The sequence below is a fragment of the Carassius carassius genome, chromosome 24 (genome assembly GCF_963082965.1).
Source record: "Carassius carassius chromosome 24, fCarCar2.1, whole genome shotgun sequence".
NCBI lineage: Eukaryota > Metazoa > Chordata > Actinopteri > Cypriniformes > Cyprinidae > Carassius > Carassius carassius.
Window position 1 is genome coordinate 10,968,213 of NC_081778.1, and position 18,551 is coordinate 10,986,763.

General features: G+C 37.7%; 2 protein-coding genes across 2 annotated transcripts; one reads left to right on the forward strand and one right to left on the reverse strand.

Moving 5' to 3' along the window:
- Nucleotides 1-245: 245 nt before the first annotated feature.
- On the reverse strand, nt 246-1,276 carry LOC132103577 (sperm acrosome membrane-associated protein 4-like). The gene is made up of 3 exons (XM_059508681.1): nt 1,072-1,276; nt 686-796; nt 246-599 (listed from the first exon to the last, which is right to left on the reverse strand). The coding sequence occupies exons 1-3, from the start codon at nt 1,124-1,126 to the stop codon at nt 385-387; spliced, it is 381 nt and encodes a 126-aa protein (XP_059364664.1). The 5' UTR covers nt 1,127-1,276; the 3' UTR covers nt 246-384.
- Nucleotides 1,277-6,122: 4,846 nt separating this feature from the next.
- On the forward strand, nt 6,123-12,255 carry LOC132102787 (tyrosine-protein phosphatase non-receptor type 2-like). Its single transcript, XM_059507434.1, has 9 exons — nt 6,123-6,696; nt 7,637-7,727; nt 7,973-8,073; nt 8,361-8,459; nt 8,702-8,839; nt 8,922-9,131; nt 9,310-9,483; nt 9,826-10,010; nt 11,512-12,255. The coding sequence occupies exons 1-9, from the start codon at nt 6,640-6,642 to the stop codon at nt 11,699-11,701; spliced, it is 1,245 nt and encodes a 414-aa protein (XP_059363417.1). The 5' UTR covers nt 6,123-6,639; the 3' UTR covers nt 11,702-12,255.
- Nucleotides 12,256-18,551: the final 6,296 nt, after the last annotated feature.

The window sequence follows — 18,551 nt, forward strand, 5'->3', positions numbered from 1 at the left end:
TTGAGTTATTCTAGAGGTGACGTGAAGATCAGCGGAACTCCGAGCACGCGCAGTAATGCCGTCTCGCATTTTAGTCAAACAGCGCCCTCTATTGCATGCAATTATGACCGTATACTAAAAACAGGACACTATACCAATGTTTGTAATTTGCTTTTATTTAACAAGAAAACATTTTGGGGTTAAAAATATTAGATATCGTATTTCACATTGTATTTATACATTTTTTCACTCGTTTGGATGAACAAAATCAACTGGATAGAAAAGAACTTCCAAAATGTGCTCTGGCATGAAAGCAGCCGTTTTAGATCAAAACCGTAACAGTACATGAACAATGTAAACATGAAACAAAGCTTTCAATCCCATATAAATAAAAATTAGAAGTGATCAAAACACACCCATCATCTCAGTAATGAGAAGTACGACAAGCAAAAGAGGAGCAAGGGACAACTGCATTGAAGGGCCGGCATTGCAGAGGTCTTCCTCACAGCAGGAGGGCTTCAAGGTGTACAGGGTCTTATTGGGAAGAAACTCTACAACTTTTGTCTTGTTGCATGCCTCCATGGGAAGACACCCCATCACCTTTATATCCAGGACGGAAACTGAAAAATCAAACGGAAAGCATACCCAAGTAAGAGAAAAAGGTTTGTAAAAGATCCCGAAAACTTTACTTTAGCGTCACATTTACCTGCTTTACCAATTCCCAAATAACACAATTCATCATCACTGCAGTTTGTCTTGGTAGTGAAACACACATCCCAGAATCCGAGATCACACCGAAAGCACTCCAGTGTTTGTCCTGCAAGCAAAGGGAAATTAAAGTGAATTATTTTCTAATTCGTTAGAATGGAACAGATTTGTACTTTGCATTTGTGGTCGCAATTTATCGCGGTTAACGGTACTTTCAAATTCCATTAAAGCTATTAAACACTCATACTGCAGATACACGGGACTTAATCACATTGGTATGATCCGATTTTAAAAGTAGTATGGAAATAAGTGCTTTACAGAATCCATTCATCATAGGTTTGAAACAATAACATTTGTATTCAGACAGGGAAATTATTGACTTACCCAAACAAAACAAAGACATCACCATCACAAACGCGGTAAAAATAGCTCCTCTCATGTTTAAGCGCGGTTTAAAAAGTAGATAAGGTCACAAATGTGAAAGCAACACCTTGAGCTGGATATGGTCTTTACAAACGAAACGAACACTACCGAACAGACAGCTAGTCTACACAATCCTATGACAATAGGGATTGTGTTGCATAATGCATGGTAAGGTGTGAGGAAGATAAAGGCATTATCTTATTAGCCATTATAAGAAGCAGCTGTTTAGCACGTGTGGGGCAAGAAAAAAACTAAATGTATCACGTGCACGTTTAAACACATCCTTTATATCGTAATTTAATGTGAAGGTTTTAATCAAACAATTTAAGCTGTCAATAACTATAGCCTACGTTACATTTAGCCTTTCATGACACTAAAAAACAACAAAGTAAAAGAGAGAATGATCATGAAATCAAAAGGACGTGGAGATCTTCTCAGTTTTTTTTTTTTTTTTTTTTTTTTTTTGGAAGTAGCGTTTCATTTGTGAACGAATCGGTGTAGACTAATTAAATTAAAAAAATAATCTTTAAATCGAACAAATGATTTTCACTCACTTCCACTCTGACTCGCTTATTCCTGCCTTATAAAGTTTTTTAGCATGCTTTCTTTCTGAATTTCTCAATTCAGTGTTTGGTCTGTTTTGAGTTTGAATGAAATTTGGCGTGATCAAATTGGCCATATTAGAAGTGCGAGAGACTTTGGACACCTCATTGGCCGCTGGACCGGACGCCGCCATAATGGTCAGGGCAACTCGAATGAAGTGGTCTACAGAAAAGATCACTGTTTCCCTCACTATTTTGAGGTTTTACAAATCGTCGTAAAATCCTAATTATTTCTCGGGAAATCACCTTTCGCATGTAAGTATGAAAAGTTGTTTTTGGTTTTATTTTGTCATTATAACATTATTTTGACATTATTAGCCACCAAAGTCAGACTATTAATAGCTATCGATAAAATCTATGTAAACTAAATGTGACTTCATGGGCGGATCTACAGGGGGGCAAGGGGGGGCAGGTGCCCCCCCCCCCCCCCCCACTCTAGAGCCTTGCCCCCCCAGCTGCCCCCCTAACTTTAATGATCCAAAAACTGTACTTACAAAAACAACCCACCACTATGTCCAATACATTTACCAAAAGTGAACAATTTAATTTTTAATTTTAAATGTATTATTCGCCGTTCCCCCCTGCCCCTCAAATACTTAGTTACGTCCCTGATTCAAACGTGCAGAGCGGCGTTCGCTCAGTCTGGCTCATACACACAGCGAGTCTGCTTCGGTGCGGTGGCCCTGCAACCAGAGACTGAGCTGCCCCGGACAGATCCTCTGAAGGTGAAGTGAGTTTCCCCAGGTGTAGTTTAAACACACGTTTAACTTAAAGTTAAATTTGTAATGAATGTATTGTATGCTAAAGACGATTCAGCATCAGCAAAAACAGCGAGTCTATTACGTTAGGCAAAATCAGCGGTCAAATCGCTCCCTCGTGATTTGTAAGAGCACTCTTCTCTTTGATTAGCCTGATTTTGATTTTAGTAAAGACAAGAACAGCTTAATAAAAATATAAAATATTGAGGGGCAGCGCTAGGGCTGGGCTAATGGGGCTTAAGCCCCGAAAGTTTTTAGTAAAGCCCCGAATATTTTGTTAAATTGTCTTTCTCACAGAGCAAAACAATTCATCAGAAAAACAAATGTGAATAAGATTACAGCGGCCGCGATTAACTAATCATGAACAGTGCATATTACATTTTTATTTATATTTTTCCCTTTGCATTAAAGGTACTTTTGACGTGCTTTTGCAACGTTGAGCATTGTAGCCAATCACAGACATGTCTGTTGATCACATCGGCCAATCAGAGGCGTTTAAATGAGTCGCTGTGCTGAAGATGTGTTTTGCGCGAGCTCACCGAGTTCACGTTCGCAAACCTGTCATTATTATTGGCAATAAACTTAAGATGCAGATAAGAGATTCACTTGATATTATTATTGATGCTGCTCTGATGCACTACATTACGCAACGCTCTGTTTGTTGTTAGGAAGACTAAAAGTTCAGCAGTCTAGCTCATCAATGTCAAAATTATTAAATAAGTTAACAAATGCCTGGTAAAATGTAAGTAGATAATTTAATATTTGACTGTTTTACAATAGAAAAGTTCAACTTTTTTTATTTATTAATTAAATTTTGCCTTTTTGAATTGAAAATATGCTATAATTTCCTTGATTCATTTATGTAAATTAAAAATAAAATATTAGTTGCAAATAGTTACAATTATTTCACTAATACAACAAGCCTTTCTTTTTCTTTATTCCCTTAAATCGCTTTAATAATTAATTAATTACTTTAAATAAAAATACTCAATTTTAGTTTGGGCTGTTACGTTACAACACACAATACAGTGCCAGTTAGGAGATCGATCATTTGATTAGCTAAGCCTAAGCAGTCCTATTAAATCCAATTCCTCTCAGATATCACAGCAATGAAACCAGGTTACAACTGGGGAAATAACAAATACAATAGAATTAAGTAGTCTAAACATAACTGGTGTGTGTGTTGTGAATTAAAAAACGTTGTAGTGTGTAAGGGCATGATTAAACAATAACTACTGTAGTTTAAAAGTGTTTTTGTGTGTTTTTTTTTTAAAGCAATTCATATATAGGGATTCCATGTACCCCTGCCACCCTGCCAAGACCTCTTGCCACCCCTTTGCCCCCCCATGCAAAATTTTCTAGATCCGCCACTGATGTGACTTAAGAAATAATGTAAAGTTTACATGATTATTATGAAGTTTATGTTCTAATCTTAATGTTACCCTGCATGGACCCCAAAAGCAGCCATAAGTAACATAGGCATATTTGTAGTAATAGCCAAAAATGCTTCGTATGGGTCAAAATTATTTTTCTTTTATGCCAAAAATCATTAGGATATCCTTAAAGATAATGTTCCATGAAGATATTTATTAAATTTCCTACCATAAATGTATCAAAAGTTCGTTTTTGATTAGTAATATGCCTTGCTAAGGATTTCAGTTGGACAAGTTTAAAGGCGATTTTCTCTATTTATTTATTTATTTATTTATTTGCACCCTCAGATTCCAGATTTTCAAATAGTTATCTCGGCCAAATATTGCCCTATCGTAACAAACCATACATCAGTGGAAAGCTTATTTATTCAGCTTTCAGGTGGTGTTTAAATCTCAATTTCGGAAAATTGACACTTACAACTTTTTTGGCCCAGGGTCACAAATCGTAAGTGAGTCTTACATTACATTTACATTTTTCGTATTTTGTATTTTATTGACTATTATTTTACAATTTATGAAATATATGTATGTGTCTGTGTTTACAGACATACAATATGCTATTTTATTCATAGTAATTGCATTAATACGATTTTATACTCATACTCAATTTTTTTAGGCTATTCATAATAATAATAATATGCTATAGAATAAAACCGCCATATATACTGTAAATTGAACTACATCTAACCTTTAACCTTATAGTACATTTATATTTCATAAATTTAAACTGTACTGTAGTTGTATTATAAATGTTTACCGCTGACATTTAATTATTTACTGGATCCATTAAGTATGATCCTATAAATAGGGTTCAAGCTTTGATATTAACGTTGCCCGTTAGAGGGAGCCAGAGGATAAGGATTATTTCAAGCCCAAATCCTTTCTATCCGTTTCCATCCATTTGAATTGAAATTAATGTATTTAGTTCACTTGTATAACTATGGTGTACTGAGAGTCAAGTGTATATAGATCAGTAAATGTTTAACTTTTTAAGACCCCAGTAAATCACATTTTCAAGCTGCCAGACACAATTATTTATATTTTTGTAATTAAATTATTTGTTTTATTAATAATTTATGAATAAAAATAAAAGGTTTTACTATAAAATAAAGACATACACTTTCTAAAAAAGACATTCATTGTTGTGGTATGGATAATAAAACAACTATTATACAAATATTATAAGCATAAGGTTAGGTGGCAACACATATAGAAATTCTAAGAATGAAATTTTACAGATTTTTAAAGATAAATGCTTTCAGCAAATTATTTTCACATTCATCTGAAATTATCCTGTGAAATCCTATGATGTGTTAAAAAAAGTTCAAGTGTTGAAGAAAGAATAAGCCATTTCCACGATGTAAAAGTTTGTGTACATATCATGTATATTACATTAAGGACGTCTCCACAATTTTTAACCAAGAAAAAATAAACCAAAAATAAACCACATATATGCTTGACAAGCATGACCCTTCACAATTACTTATGACAATGAATACGTATTGAAAATAAAAAATTAAGTTCTGTAAACATTTGCATTTTTTCAACACTATAAGTGTGTTCCATCAGATAATGAAAAGTTCAACTCACACTTATTGTCTTCATGCTCACTTGACCACTATGACCAAAAACAGGAAATGCCTCATAGAAGTAGTCAATTGGTCAAGCACAAAGACACATTGAACAGGGCATTCCTCTGAGTCTCCCTTTCGTGATGTAATGCTGCTTTGACTGTCGGCTGCATAGCTGAGAAGCTGGTCCTTTGCAGAACACAAGATTGAAGGGGCGTGGTTGGATCCAGATCCAACTAGACTTAGGTCTCTGCAGAGCAAAAGTGGGCGTTTATCACCGTGTGGGTGTTTTCAAACTGCTGGGTGTTTCGAAATCATGCAATCAAAATGATCCCCCTTACCAACCCCACCCCTAAATCTAACATCACTATGACGTCAGCCAATCAGGTATCATGGTGTAAAAACACCCTGATCTGGTAACTCCCATTACTTTCCTGCAGAGACCTATACTTGGATCCAACTCCTCTCACCTTACCAAGTAAACCTAACCTACCTGTATCCACACCCTGATCCCTAAACACACAAATCTCCACCCCCTATATGCTGATCCAACCACGCCCCCTGGATCTTGTGCTCTAGGGGCTAGCCACCAAGGGCGTGGCTCACGGGCTCAGCAGAAGTGCGCATCAAGGGCGCTCGCGAGCTCACTTCTGAAAGCTAAAAAGACAAATAGGACACCATACGGTCATGGACTTAACGGGACACGCGCACGTAGCGGCCATTGTAAGTCCTCAAGACCGAAAGAGCACACGAAGCGTGCTATTTATGACAGTGCAGTTGACATCAATTTGCATGACGATGTTTCACCTTCACAAAGAGTCAGTGAATGAATCTTTATGGTGAAAGGATTCAAAAGAGTCGACTCACTTGAATGAATCTCCACCAATACCTGGCAATATCAAGCAAGTCATGTCGACTCGTGTCGACAGAGGGCGCCGTCCTCGCTCTCCTCTGGCACACGGAAGTAGCCGATGGGGGTGCTGCAAGTGCTGGTAATTTTATCCTCTTTGATGAGGGTTAACATCGCACCGCACCGCACCGTTCTTCTTGCCGTTTTGACGGGATCATGAAAATTTTTAACAATGGAATAGTGACCCCTCATTTAAGCTCAGACGACATTTGATTTAAACGAGTCTCATTTGAATAACCCCGCTTTTGGAAAAAAATGGATCAGGAGTTTGAGAACATCGATTCATCTGGACAGTGGCAAAACCTTTATAATGTAAGTCCTACTGTTTTTTCTGAATGATTAAATATGAGCCGTTCTTCGGGCGAACGCCTGGGACACCTGCTGCATTGTACGCTGATAGATTTGTAATGTTTATCTAATAGTCCTATGTACTCGGGCCGTGAGAACGAATTGGGTAATTAAACTTTTCTTTACAGCGCATGCGCGTAATACCGAGAAATACGGTCCACATGAATTTACTGAAATAATCTTTCATTGTGAATCATGTCGGCTCGGTAAACCTGAACGTGAGTGGAAATGGTTTAAAACTGAACCGGATTGTTATTTTACATTCTTGTCAACAAGCAAAACTACTTAAACCATTCAGCGAATAGTCATGCGTTAAAATAACTTGTTTACACTGAGTAAATGCAAGCAATGTGAAGTGCATGAGTGGTCATGTCACAGTGCGGTGCATTAGAGCAGCTTCCTGTGAACACATGGGCTGTGTCTCAATAACTTGTGAGCCGTTTACCTAGATAGCATTTCAAGACATCACGGTTTCATAATAGTTTTAGTTTTTTTTTTATGGCACTATATTCGCTCTAAGTCCTGTCACCCTAAATGCCATCAGATTTCTGCCACCTTTTAAACCCGCGGAATGCACCTATGATACTCAGAGTTAGGGAGCTCGCTAGGTTTTGACACACAGCCATGTACTGATACGGTTTCTGAGAACTGACGAGCACTTCCCAAGAAGTGAAGAACCGAAGCTGTCAGTTCTCTATAACTCAGCCAGAACAGTTCTACATATACAAACCCCCTTTATTTGCCTGCATATATTGTATGTTCCTTATTAATATTTTAATAACTCTCCCTCCTTCTTTTGCCATTTTAAAAATATAAAGAAACGTTTATATACAGGTCTTACAGGTATGAGGTATTTTTTAAGGGTTTTCACACTGATGTTTGTTATTTTGTAATCTCTTTCTAGGAAATCCGTAACCAGTCTCAAGAGTGTCCCTACAAAGTGGCAAAGTTCCCAGAAAATCGCAATAGGAATAGATATAGAGATGTCAGTCCCTGTAAGTTTCCTCCATGTAAACCATTTTAACAAGATTTCATTCATTTTGTAAACTTCCCCTTAAAGGGACAGTTCACCAAAATGTACTTTTTGTCTGTGAACCAAAAAAGAAGATGCCACAAAGAGTTGAATTACAATGATTTTTTTTCTCCTGTAAGCTTAATGTTGATTCCAGATTCAGTTTAACACATGATGCCAAAATATTTGTTTCCACTCTCCCTGAATAACTTGAATTTTTGTGTTAAGATGATCACAGTCGGGTGAGATTAGAAAATTCAGAGAATGACTACATAAATGCGAGCCTAATTACCGTGGAGGAGGCCCAGAGAAGGTACATATTGACACAGGTATGACAGTAATGGAAAAAGTAAGTCCACTGTTTGCATTTAGCTGATTTCACTGATGTCTCATGTGGTTCTTATATACGAAGCAATCTGATTTACACGTTTCTCCTGTTATTATTGCATTTGTGTTTAGCGTCGTGAAACATTTTCAACATCCTTTACAGCCTTTTTGTCGAACAAAGGAGAACGTCTCATAGATTGTAATTGAATGTAACCTACTTTTCTTTTGCATTGACCAGCTTGTTTGTGCACTCTCTAATGTAATTGCAGATACTTTTCTTTTTCTGCAGGGCCCACTGAGGAACACTTGTGGTCACTTCTGGCAAATGATTTGGGAGCAACGCTGCAAAGCAGTTATTATGCTTAATAGAGTTATAGAGAAAGGCTCGGTGAGTGAACACAAATGTTTGTTTTTACATTTATGTAACATTTTCATTTAAAAGAAAGAAACCGTTTGTGGCCATATTCATCAAGGATGCATTAAGTTGATCTAAACTGACAGTTTTACCATTATTGTGTATTATGTTGATAAATAGTAATATGGATTTGGTTGCCTATTAGAAAACAATACATTACAACATTGATAAATTATTTTCAAATGCTATTTGCTGTCTTTGTTCAATCTGAACAGGAGAAATGTGCAAAGTATTGGCCATCAGAGGAGGAGCGAGACATGGATTTCATTGACACTGGGTTTACGGTGACTCTGGTGTCTGAGGAGGCCAAACCGAATTACACAATCAGACTATTAGAACTTATAAATGGCAAGGTGCATGCCATGTTAAATTCTTACATCATTAAATGCTTCTCTAAACAAGACATGTTGTTTGAATTCTGTCCTGTATTCATAGACGAGAGAGACCAGAGAGATCTACCATTTTCATTACACAACATGGCCTGATTTTGGCGTACCGGAGTCTCCAGCATCATTCCTCAACTTCCTATTCAAGGTTCGAGAGTCTGGCTCATTGGGGCCAGAGAACGGACCTGCGGTAGTCCACTGCAGTGCAGGAATAGGGAGATCTGGGACTTTCTCATTGGTTGACACCTGTCTTGTATTGGTAAGACTGTTGTTGCAAAATACTGAATGATTCTAAAGGTTTTATAGCACGTCATCATTTATTACATTCATTATGTGAGACTGTTATAATTTTTTAGCCTGGGCCTGAAGATTCCCATTATCAGGTACAATATAATGTACTTTGGAACTGAGATTTCAGTGTTGTTTTGTATTTTTAGATGGACAAGAGGAAAGACCCTTTTTCTGTGGACATACAGAAGGTTTTGATAGATATGAGAGAGTATCGAATGGGCCTTATTCAAACCCCAGATCAGCTTCGATTTTCATATATGGCAGTCATGGAGGGAGCAAAGAGCATCCTGGAAGACTCGGCTCCACAGGTACCAAGCATGGTGGGATTGCATCATTACATTTGATTTTGAGTAGTATAGTAATAATCAGTGTTGCATTAAAAAAAAAAAAAAAAAAAGCTGTTAAATTATAAAAAATGTCAACATATGTATGTTTTTTTTTAATGTATTTTCTATAAAACAAATTCAAAAGCATGAAAAACCCCAAACTTTTGGATGGCGGTGTGAAGAAATGTTACATACTTTTTTGCATTACTTGTTACTTCTACTCACCAAATCAAATAGAATTATTTTATTTTTTCTCTGTAACATGTGTTACTTTGATTAACCATAGTAATCTTGTATGTGTATGTGTGTCTAACCCTAAGTTTTTTGCACTGACAGCAGAAGCAGCCTACAGAATGGCAGGAACCAGAAGCTTATTTGGTTTCATCTTCACAGAGCTCCATCTTGAGTTCAGAGAAACTCAACGGACAGTCTGACTCTTGTACAGAGCCACATGATACAGGAAGAGAACAAGACGGCATACATTCACCACAGGAAGAGCATACAGAGTTAAAAACATTAAGGTAAGAGAAAAGAAAAAAAAGGAATGTTTCATAATGGAAACTGATAGCTGATCATTCAGTTGTTCTAGATCTAGTTCAGTCAACCCTGATTGTAACAGCAGTACTGAGCTGATCAAGAGCTATATGTAATGCATCCATTACGGTTCAAAAGTTTAGTGGCAATTAGAATTTTTTTTATATATATAATAAATAAATAGATACTTTATTCATTCAGCAAGGATGAAGTAAATTGATAGAAAACCAAATATTTCCATTTTACATAAATGTTATTCTTTTGAACTTTTTATTCATTGAAGAATCTTGGGGGGGGGTTATATCAGGGATTTCACAAAATCTCACAACCATTTTTAAATTAAAAAAAAAATAAATGTCTCTTGCACCAAAATAATATATAAAATATTAAAGTATAGTATTAAAGGAAATTAAAAAGGATTATGTGACACTGAAAAAGAAAATAAAAGAAAATAAATAAATATATATATATAAACAGTACAAATATGCTGGTTCTGTATGTTTTTTACGGTTTGGTAGCTTTGCTACAGCAGGGGGAAAACAAAACTTTTTTTTTTTTTTTTTTTTATAAAACTTGCTCTTTCTTTAAATAAATTCATTTATAATTACAATTTTCTTAGGGATAAAAATCTACCTTGGCTTATGATCTAAACTATAAAGAGTTACAATTAACAACAGACCCCAAACTTAAATTTAATTAGACTACTTTTATTTTGAAACATAGTAATCAACACTCAACTAAAAAAAAAACATATGCAAACATATAAATTGCACATAATATAGTTTTTATATTAACTTCTAAATAAAAATAAAAAACTTTTTTTTTATTGTAACATATTAATTTACACAGTGCCTCTGATAACAGATTTATTTAAACATACATTAAATAAGACATCTAACAGGTAAAGTAAAACGTTATGAGTGTATTGTCTAATATTTAGCAAAATGCTCTTCTCTAGATTTCATTTATAGTGCACTATTGAGCTGTGGACACTGATTGCTGCCTGAGGTAAATGAAACGATCCGTGACATTTTGTTTACAAGCTGTTTTACTAATGTCTTTCATTGGTTGACACACCGGTTGAGAGATTATACGAGCCATGAGATGTTCATTCATGTTTATTTTGCATTAAAACTAGTAATAGAAGAGGAAGGGATGATCACGCTGCCGTTTGAACTGAGGTGTTTATACAGCGATCTGTCGTGCCACATCAAAGTGAATATCCTGAATAAAATGGGCATAATTTGAAAGATGAGACTTTTTTTGTTACTAAAAGTAACAATATAAAAAACTGTAAGTTTAAGTTCTTGTGCAGTGGTTAAAACAATGCTGTATTTGTTCAGTACACAAACGTTCCGAACCGATACACCACCTAGAAAAAGGACATGTGTTAAGTGATGAAGTTCTGCTCATACCAGGAAAATAACTTAATTTTTTTGCTTATTAAAAAATCTGAAGTAATCAGACACATTTTGTTATTACTTCCAGTCTACGCAAGAGGAACCGCGAGGAGCGGATAGCCAGCACGGCACAGAAGGTGCAGCACATGAAGCTGAAACTAAGCGATTCGGAGAAGAAGAAAGAGAAGTGGCTGTTCTGGAAACCAATTCTCCTGAATGTCGGCGCTGGTGTAGCGGTAGCACTGGGACTCTGTATGTGCTGGGCCTTTCTGTCCTAGTAATGCTGTTTTATCCCACAGGTTCCACTTCCTGTTTTTTAGTTTGCACAGGGACCCAAATGATGGTACTCGTATTAGTAGGTGCTTGGATGTTTCTAGAAAAGGGACAAATAAAAATATAGAATGATTGTGTTTACAACCATTCATACCCGGATGTTCTTCGTGATTTAATGAATGTTTGTCATATGGTGTTATTACAATGTAACGAATGATGTAGTTACATTGTAACTACTATTGTGAATCCATTCTCGAGGCCTAACAACTTTCACTGTACAGTATTTTGTTTGAGTTTATATGCAGAGCAGTGTTAAATAGACCCCCACCGGGCTTACTGAGTCAGTTTATTAAATGTGTCTGTTTGCTAAGTTTTTCCGCATGGATATTCATAGGGTGACTCGTTTGTTTCAGTATGTCAAAGCCCAGTGAGTTTCCATACATGCACATCTCAGGATCTTCTAGTAATAAACTGACTGTAGATTCAGCCAAAAGTAATAAGTGGTCCGGTTTCTACTTTCAAAAATGTACATAGTAAACTCTTTACTAAAGAAGATAAATTGTTGTTTATTTGCATTATTTCTTGTCTCAGGAATCTTCTGCGTATATGTTTTTCTGGTTTCTCAAGCTCATTTGCATCCATAAAACGATATCTCTCATTTCATTGATGCAAGTGGGGTAAAACTAATGTATGGGTGCAAATAAATGCACATTGTGATAGATTGCATGTTTACAGATGACTACATCGGTGCAGTGTCGGGCATGTTATTTAATTTTTAGACAATGGACGCTAAACACTGACGATTTATTATTGTCTCCAAGGATCAAAGTTTGTTTCCAGTCTCCATTACCTCACACTGTAAGATTTCATTGTGGGTTTAATGCCAATTACTTAGCAGAATCAATGGGAGTCAAATTAGATGTCTATTCCTCCCATGGTTCCAGGAATTGATCCAATATTTCCAGAAGTGTCTAATGGTGGAGTGGTAATTTCATTCCATCTAGCCGAGTGACCACCCGGGAAAGAACAATCCTTTTTCCTCTCAGCAGGCTGTTGTCACAAATACGGGAAAATGTGTTTTTGGATCCAAGCTCTGCTTTAGGGACGACCTTTTAAGCGCTAATAACATTGTTCAAAGATCAGATAATTTTTTTTCCCAACATGTAATTCACATCTGGTTTGGGCATAATTTAATATACAAAATCTGTTGAACTCATCCTCCTGATACACTATAGTTCTAAAGCTCTGAAAATAAATATTTTAAATGTATTACATACTTAAAATGTGTGTGTGTATATATATATATATATATATATATATATATATATATATATATATATATATATATTGTTATGTGGGAGTGTTCTAATCTGTGATTTGTTGCAGTTTCCCTGGTAGCTTACCTGCAATCAATGGGTTAATTGGTACCACCTGAAGGGAGCCACTTAAAGTCTTGGACACATGCTCTCACTCTCTCTCGTCTTGCAGCCAGCACTGCAGCAGTAGTGTTTCTGCTTCTACAGTCCCCTTTTTCTTTTAATATTAAATAAACGTAATTTTGATTGGCAAACTTTGTTGTAGTGTCCTTTATGTTGCATCCCTAGAGCCAGGGTTGTGACATAATGGGGGCTCGTCCAATTTGGTTGGTAAAAAGCATTGGTTTTCTTTTGATATTTTGGGGACTGTATTCGTTTGTTCCCTTTGATTGAGATCATTTGGTGAGTATGGTTGTTTGAGTATTTTTGAGTATATGCATGAGTTCTCCCGGTTAGGAAGGGTGAGATTTCCAGCTGGGTTGATTATTCGATCCTTCCATCGGTTCACTCTTTTGTTATTTTTCCTTTTTTGTTTTCGAGGTTATTCTGGGTGGAGACTTGTTGTCTGTCGGGGGTAAGCATTTCAGAACTGTGACCATTGATTAATTGGTTCACAGTTGCTGAGGTTTTGCTTTTAAAGTCGCCTCGTGCCCGGTACACCTCAGAAGATAGATAGGAGTTAGAAGTGTTAGGCAGGTATCCGGGTGGATCTCATGTGTTTTGAGCTCAGCAACCATGCTCACTTTTTGATGGAAGTGAAAGAGGAATACTTGAGCTAGGTGAGTTAAACATTTTTTTGAGGAACTGTAATGTTTATTTGGTCCATGATCCTAACTTTAGTGTGTTAGCAGTGTTGTGTGAAGTTCCTTTTGTGGACTTTAGTGTAGACTAATGCCCAGTATTGCCTTTAGATATTCGTGATTGCTTGGGGTGAGTAATCTTCTGTGGTTGGGTTAGTTCTACTTTGTTTAAAGCTTTGTTTGAGAGCATTTTTGCTGCTATTTGTCATTTTTGTAGCTGTGTGCTGTTGGACCTGTTGTGTTGGCTGAACTTCTATGTAAGAAGTAGTGTTACTAAAGTGTAGTTAGTGTTGAGTTTAGTAATGGCTTCTTTAGAAGACTTCCTAAAGCAACCTTCAGAAGAGTTACTTGAGTTTTTCACAAAGGATCAACTTTTGCAGTTGTCCTCTCATTATGATATTCCCATCACAAGTAGTGAGAAGCGACTGAAGGATAGTGTGAAGGAAATCATTAGAAGTGTTTTGATTGACAATAGTATTTTGAAAGTTAAGCAGGTTTCCCCACAATCCATGACTGCTCCTTTGTCTGAAGCTGCAATTGAGCTTAGGCTCCGAAAGCTAGCTTTCCAGGAGAAACAGCTAGAGGGTAATACAAAATTAAGAGAGAAAGAAATGCTTCTTGCACATGAACGGTCTCTTAAAGAGTTGGAATTAAAAGATGCTGCTTTAACTCCAAGAGGTGATGTTTCTCCATTTGATGTTGGTAGACATATTAAGTTAGTACCTCCTTTTTCTGAGAAAGATGTTGAGAGATATTTTTCTAATTTTGAACGTGTGGCAACCACATCAAAGTGGCCTAGAACTATGTGGACTTTTCTTTTACAAAGTATCTTGGTAGGTAAAGCTCAGGAAGCTTATTCCGATCTAAGCCTTGAGAAGAGTGCTAATTATGATGAGGTTAAAGCAGCTATATTGAGGGCATACGAGCTGGTTCCTGAAGCTTACCACCAGCGCTTTGAGGTTGTAAAAAACTTGCTCACGACATTTGTTAAATTTGCAAAACAGAAGGAGAATCTGTTTGATCGGTGGTGTACATCTCAGAGGGTGGAAAGTAAGGAACATCTTAGACAACTCATTTTGCTTGAGGAATTTAAAAACTGTCTGCCTGAGGCTGTTTCTGTTTATTTGAATGAGCAGAAGGCAGTGACTTTAGAACAAGCTGCCATCTTGGCAGATGAGTTTGTCTTAACCCATAAGGTACATTTTGGTGACAAACAAGCTGAGTTTCAGGACCGGATTAAGTACAATAGGTCTCGGTTTGTAGAGTCTGTGCCCTTTGCCTCATCACCTTCCAATAAAATGACTACTGACGGTTTGATTTCAGAAAGGGCTTGTTTTTATTGTAAGAGACCAGGCCATCTTATTGCAGATTGTCCTGTTCTAAGTAAGAAACAGAAGTCTGCAAAGACTGTAGCCTTTGTAAGCCCTGTGCCAAGCCTTCCATTGACATCTTCAGTTGCTGATGTTTCATGCAAGAAAGGTGAGTTAGCTGGCTCATCATCATTTCTGATGGATGGTTTTGTGCATCTGTCTTCTGACCCTGAACACAGGCAAGCTATCAAGATCTGGAGAGATACTGGAGCTTTTCAATCTGTTTTTTTTTTTTTTTTTTTTATGTGATGTCTTGTCCTTCAATGAAAAGTCAGCTCAAGGTTCAGAGGTAATTGTTAAAGGTTTTGGTGGGGGATTTTTGTCTATGCCTTTACATAACATTAATCTCCAATCAGATTTAATCTCTGGCAATGTTGTTGTGGCACTTAGTTCCCAGATTCCCATAGATGGGGTGTCCTTTATTCTAGGGAATGATTTAGCTGGTGGGACAGTTCTTGCTGTCCCTGAAGTAACCTCTACTGTCCTCAAGTCAGATGGTCCAGACGAACTTGAATTGGCATTCCCAGAAACTTTTCCTGTCTGTGCAACTACTCGTGCTATGTCTGCTAAGAGGCAAGTTAAAGCCAAACCTTTCAACAGTCAATCTGTGATTCCACTTTATGATACTTTCATGGCCCAAGGTGACATGAACTTGGCAGGGAGTGGAAAGATGTTTCCATCCCATGAACAGTTAATACTTGAGCAAAAACAAGATCCCACTTTATCATCCATGTTTGAAGATTTAGTGTCTGACGAAGTGCTATCAAATGTTGTTTCTGGCTATTTTGTTAGTGATGGGGTTTTGATGAGAAAGTGGACAGATCCAAAAATACCTTGTGAGGATGGCTGGAGTAGTGCGTTTCAAGTGGTGGTTCCAGAAGTTTATCGATCTGACATTGTGTCTTGCCCATGATCATTGTCTGTCTGGCCATTTGGGGGTCAAGAAAACTTTGGATCGTGTGTTAAGGCATTTCTTCTGGCCTGGGGTGAGGTCCGATGTGGCTCAGTATTGTAGATCATGTCATGTTTGTCAGGTTGTAGGCAAACCCAACCAGTCTATTCCTGCAGCTCCATTACATCCCATTCCTGCCATTGGAGAGCCATTTGAACATGTCTTGATTGATTGTGTTGGACCTCTTTCTCGTACCAAGTCAGGTAATCAATATCTTCTCACAATTATGTGTGCTGCTACAAGATTTCCTGAAGTTGTTCCTTTGCGCAAGGTCACAGCCCCTGCTATTTCCAAAGCCCTTATTAAGTTTTTCACAGTGTTTGGGCTACCAAGAGTTGTTCAGTCTGATCAAGGGTCTAATTTTATGTCTCTCCTTTTCTCCCAGGTGTTGAAGCAGATGTCAATTCGGCATAATATTTCATCAGCGTATCATCCAGAATCTCAAGGTGCGCTTGAGAGATTCCATCAAACTCTCAAGACTATGCTGAAGACCTACTGCAAAGAGTTTGAGAGAGACTGGGATGGCATTCCTTTACTCCTCTTTGCAGTTAGAGAGGTGGTTCAGGAATCCCTTGGTTTCAGTCCAGCTGAACTTGTGTTTGGCCACACTGTGAGGGGGCCCTTGAAATTGGTAAAGGAGAAATGGTTAGATGTTGAGCATTCTACTCCTACTAACCTTTTGGACTATGTGTCTAACTTTCGTCTTAGGCTTAGCAGAGCTTGTGAACTGGCCAAAGAGAATTTGAAAGCAGCTCAGGAAAAGATGAAGACTTGGTATAATCGAAAGGCTAAACATCGGGTGTTTTGTTCAGGAGACCAAGTGCTGGTGCTCTTACCAATACTGGGTTCTGCATTGCAGGCTCAATATAGCGGTCCATATACCATTGATCGGAAAGTTGGTGAGGGTGACTACTTGGTTAAGACTCCAGATCGTAAAAGGAAAATCCGCTTGTGCCATGTGAATTTACTCAAGCCTTACTTTGACCGTAATCAAACAGGGTCTACAGAGATCAAGGCCTTGGCTACACTGAATGCTCCATCTGCTGAGACCGTAGAAGGTGTTGCTGTCTCTGAGATTGCTCCGAGTAGATTGCCAAATTCTAAAATCTTGGCTGATTTAGACATTCAGTTGTCGTATCTAAATCTCTCTGAGCGCTCTGATATTATTCAGTTAATTGGTCAATACTTGGCCTTGTTTTCTGATGTTCCATCTTGTACCAATGTGTTAGAGCATGACATTGATGTAGGCCAAGCTAACCCTATTAAGCAGCACCCGTATAGGGTGAATCCTGTTAAACGGCAGCTTTTGCGTAAAGAGGTAGAGTATATGTTAGAACATAACATAGCTGAACCGACTTTTAGTGCTTGGAGTTCACCATGTTTACTAGTTGAGAAACATGATGGTTCATTTCGGTTTTGTACCGATTTTCGTAAGGTAAATGCTATCACTAAGCCTGACTCCTATCCTCTTCCACGGCTAGATGACTGTATTGACCAAGTAGGTTCTGCATCTTTTGTTTCAAAGTTAGATCTTTTAAAAGGCTACTGGCAGGTTCCACTCAGCCAGCGAGCCCGTGAGATCTCCGCTTTTGTGACGCCGGACAACTTCTGTCATTATAAGGTTATGGCATTTGGAATGCGAAATGCACCTGCTACTTTCCAGCGTCTGGTGAATAGGGTGTTGGAAGGAGTTGCAGGATGTGAGGCTTACCTTGATGATTTAGTTATTTATAGTTCTACCTGGTCTCAACACTTGGCCCAGCTCAGGGATGTTTTCAAACGGTTAAAGGCTGCAAATTTGACCTTGAACCTCTCCAAGTGCGAGTTTGGGCAGGCCACAGTAACTTACTTGGGTAAAGTTGTTGGCCACGGTCATGTGTCTCCAGTGGGAGCAAAAGTGGAGGCCATCGTGAACTTTGCTGTACCATCATCTCGGCGGGAATTAAAACGTTTCTTGGGTATGGCAGGATACTATAGGAGTTTTTGCAAAAATTTTGCCACTGTTGCTACACCTTTAACTAACCTGCTTAGTCCTAAGGTTCCTTTTGTTTGGTCGGAGTCATGCTAGGTGGCCTTTGACAATCTGAAGGCCTTGTTGAGCAGTTCTCCTATTCTTGCTGCCCCTGATTTTAACAGACCTTTCAAGCTAGCTGTGGATGCTAGTGACTTCGGTGTGGGTGCAGTTCTTCTTCAAGATGATTCAGAGGAAGTTGAGCACCCTGTGTGCTATTTTTCAAAGAAATTTGATATCCATCAGAAGCACTATTCTACCATTGAAAAGTAAGCTTTGGCCCTTATTCTTGCTCTGAACCATTTTGATGTGTAGGTTTCATCCAGTGTTTCACTGATTGTGTACACTGATCATAATCCCCTAGTGTTCCTCCATAGTATGAGAAACTCTAACCAGCGCTTAATGC

Excerpts from the sequence above, each read along its gene's own strand:
- LOC132103577 (XM_059508681.1), bottom strand. The coding sequence starts at position 1,126 with ATGAGAGGAGCTATTTTTACCGCGTTTGTGATGGTGATGTCTTTGTTT. Across the intron at positions 797-1,071 it reads GATGTCTTTGTTTTGTTTGG|GACAAACACTGGAGTGCTTT; the intron begins GTAAGTCAATAA and ends CTTTGCTTGCAG. Across the intron at positions 600-685 it reads TTTGGGAATTGGTAAAGCAG|TTTCCGTCCTGGATATAAAG; the intron begins GTAAATGTGACG and ends TTGATTTTTCAG.
- LOC132102787 (XM_059507434.1), top strand. The coding sequence starts at position 6,640 with ATGGATCAGGAGTTTGAGAACATCGATTCATCTGGACAGTGGCAAAAC. Across the intron at positions 8,460-8,701 it reads GAGTTATAGAGAAAGGCTCG|GAGAAATGTGCAAAGTATTG; the intron begins GTGAGTGAACAC and ends CAATCTGAACAG. Across the intron at positions 9,132-9,309 it reads TTGACACCTGTCTTGTATTG|ATGGACAAGAGGAAAGACCC; the intron begins GTAAGACTGTTG and ends TTGTATTTTTAG.